Source organism: Ictalurus furcatus, chromosome 22, assembly GCF_023375685.1.
Source record: "Ictalurus furcatus strain D&B chromosome 22, Billie_1.0, whole genome shotgun sequence".
Classification (NCBI taxonomy): Eukaryota; Metazoa; Chordata; class Actinopteri; order Siluriformes; family Ictaluridae; genus Ictalurus; species Ictalurus furcatus.
The window spans coordinates 20,350,782-20,353,281 of record NC_071276.1 but is presented as its reverse complement, the minus strand read 5'-3'; the positions used below and the strand labels follow the sequence as shown (position 1 = coordinate 20,353,281).

General features: G+C 43.2%; 1 protein-coding gene across 1 annotated transcript in view; it reads right to left on the bottom strand.

Annotated features, from left to right (window-relative positions):
• gas2l1 (growth arrest-specific 2 like 1) overlaps window positions 1-2,500 on the bottom strand; it is a 30,660-nt gene that overhangs the window by 7,294 nt on the left and 20,866 nt on the right. The window contains exon 3 of the mRNA XM_053653676.1: window positions 1,322-1,429. Within this exon, the coding sequence (XP_053509651.1) occupies window positions 1,322-1,429 (108 nt within the window). The remainder of the gene's footprint in view (window positions 1-1,321; window positions 1,430-2,500) is intronic.

Genomic DNA, 2,500 nt, shown 5'->3' with positions numbered 1-2,500 from the left:
TCGTTTCCATAGCGACGGCTCGTTCGCGGGGACGTGTGCAAGTCTCCGGTGTCTCTGTATTACCCGTATGCCTTCCACCTGCAGTGAGAAATTATGGGATGTCAACCCTGTTATCATGGCAACAGGAGCAGAAATCAATAATTATGGGATAATAAGTGAGTTCTCCTTCCTGTCTTCCCTCTCACACACACACACACACACACACACACAGATGTTAATACACACTGTTGAGTGTGTGTTTGGAGCCGCCGGCTGTGTGAAGTGTAGCGCCGGGGTGTTTCCTGTCAGGATGAGGGGTCGTGCTGCCGGGGGACGACGGGGTAGCGCATAATCGCTGTTTCACACACACACACACACACACACACACACACACACTCACTTTCGAAACATTTCAAGCACATCCCACCGAATTCCTAATCAAAGAGTATGCTATGGGTGAGCGATACGACAAAAACAAATCGCACCGCGGTATTCTGAGACATTTCTACCATACATGATACACAGTTTTGGAGACGAACCGCCAGCAAAACAGCGTCTCGTTTAAAAATAAACATTTAATAAAACTTTTATTATTATTATTGTACAATTTCAAATATTTAAAATTCTATCATCAAATCAGCTGCCACTGTGATTGTAACTGTTATTTTAAAAACAAACAAACAAAAAGACATCACAATACCTGCGATATCTCGAAATTTTAAAAAAGTATCGTGACATATTATATCACAGTATCGATATTACATGGTCATATGGCCCAGCCCCAGGTCATCCTCACATGCAAACAATATGGTGCGCTACGAAAACAACCGTCCGTCTGCTTTTACATCCCATAATGAGCCTGCAAAGCCTTACCATGGATACATGGTTTCATAACGTCTTTATGACTGAATGTATAAATATCACCTAAACGCTAGGTTATCGTTTGTGTGGTAAAGGAGGGCGCGGGGGGCGTGTATGGCGGGTACGCGCAAACGAACCGCTGATGTCGGTGTAACGTTTATGGAAGGAGTCTCCGGTGTCAGAGCTGCGACAGGAAAAAAAAGAGATGGAGAGAGGCTGGTGAGGGAACGACTTTTTCTAGTGAGATCAGGTGCTAAGTTCGACAACCGTAACCGTAACCCTAAAAGGATAAAAAGTGTCGTCGTGTAATGAATTTAAAACCTGCTTGTGCTGTTGCTGTGGTGTAAGAGGAATAAAACACTCGGGGACGTGCTGTTATAGGAAAATAATCAACGTCAGAGTGGTAACAGTAACTGTCACTGTGTGTGTGTGTGTGTGTGTGTGTGTGTGTGTGTGTGTGTGAGATAGATAAAGGTCATACCCTGATGAAGATGAGTGCACTGGAGTCGCCTACTTTGTACTTTCCCTCCGAGATTTTGGTCATGGGGAACTGGGCGGGGCACGAGCACTGGCCGAGGATTTCCCGTACCTACACACACACACACACACACACACATCAGCATAGTAACATTACACAATGGAAAAGTACAAATACAAAAGTACAAGAGATCAACACCACAAAACTTCAACAGAAGTGAAATAACGACTAAAAAGAAAAAGAAATGACTACTAATTCAAAACATTTAAAAAAAGATCGAATAGGAATTAGAATGTTTCTTTTGGAAATTTTGTAATCATCGTATTTAATGTTTATTTTATAAGATATTTTGAAGGGTGCCAATAATTTTGGAACAGAGTGTATCACCAGTTTGTCAGAACTCCTTCTGTTAGAGGATGCTGAGTCACATCCCTCGCCTCCCAGGAGCCAAGCCTGTGTGTGTGTGTGTGTGTGTGTGTGTGTGTGTGTGTGAGAAAGAGAACAATAACTCTAATTCCTAATACACACACACACACACACACACACACACACACACACACCCTTATAACACAGCTTTTACTTCATCCTCCTTCTTCATAATTCACCTCTGCATGTAAACACACACACACACACACACACACAAACCACATACACACACACACACACCACCACTGAGTTCTTCTCTGTTCTAATTACATCACGTCCTGGCAACACTGATGATGCACTCGCTGGAAAACTTTTGCATGCACACACACGCACGCACACACACACACACACACACACACACACACACACACACACACACACACTAGCTGAATCCTGTTGGACTGAAACTCACTAAACCAAATGAAAGCGAGACAGGCCGAGTTTCACCGGCTCTATCGAGCGGACGTCGGACGTCAGACGTGTGTGTGTTAGACTCGTTATATTACTGACTCAGATTCAAAAGAGACTAATCAGTGCGTTAATAACACGCTCGTTATGTAGACACTATAAACTTCTTCAGAAAATATTAGTTCTGATTATTAATAATTAGAGATGCGCCGATGTATCAGCCGATGAAGGCAATTTTTCCCGCTGAATCAGGGCCGATTATAACCTGTCAATCAAAAGAGGGCGGGAAAAACGCATGGATTTCGTGCTGTGTGTAGAGAACATGTTTCTTGTGTGGAACGACGACAA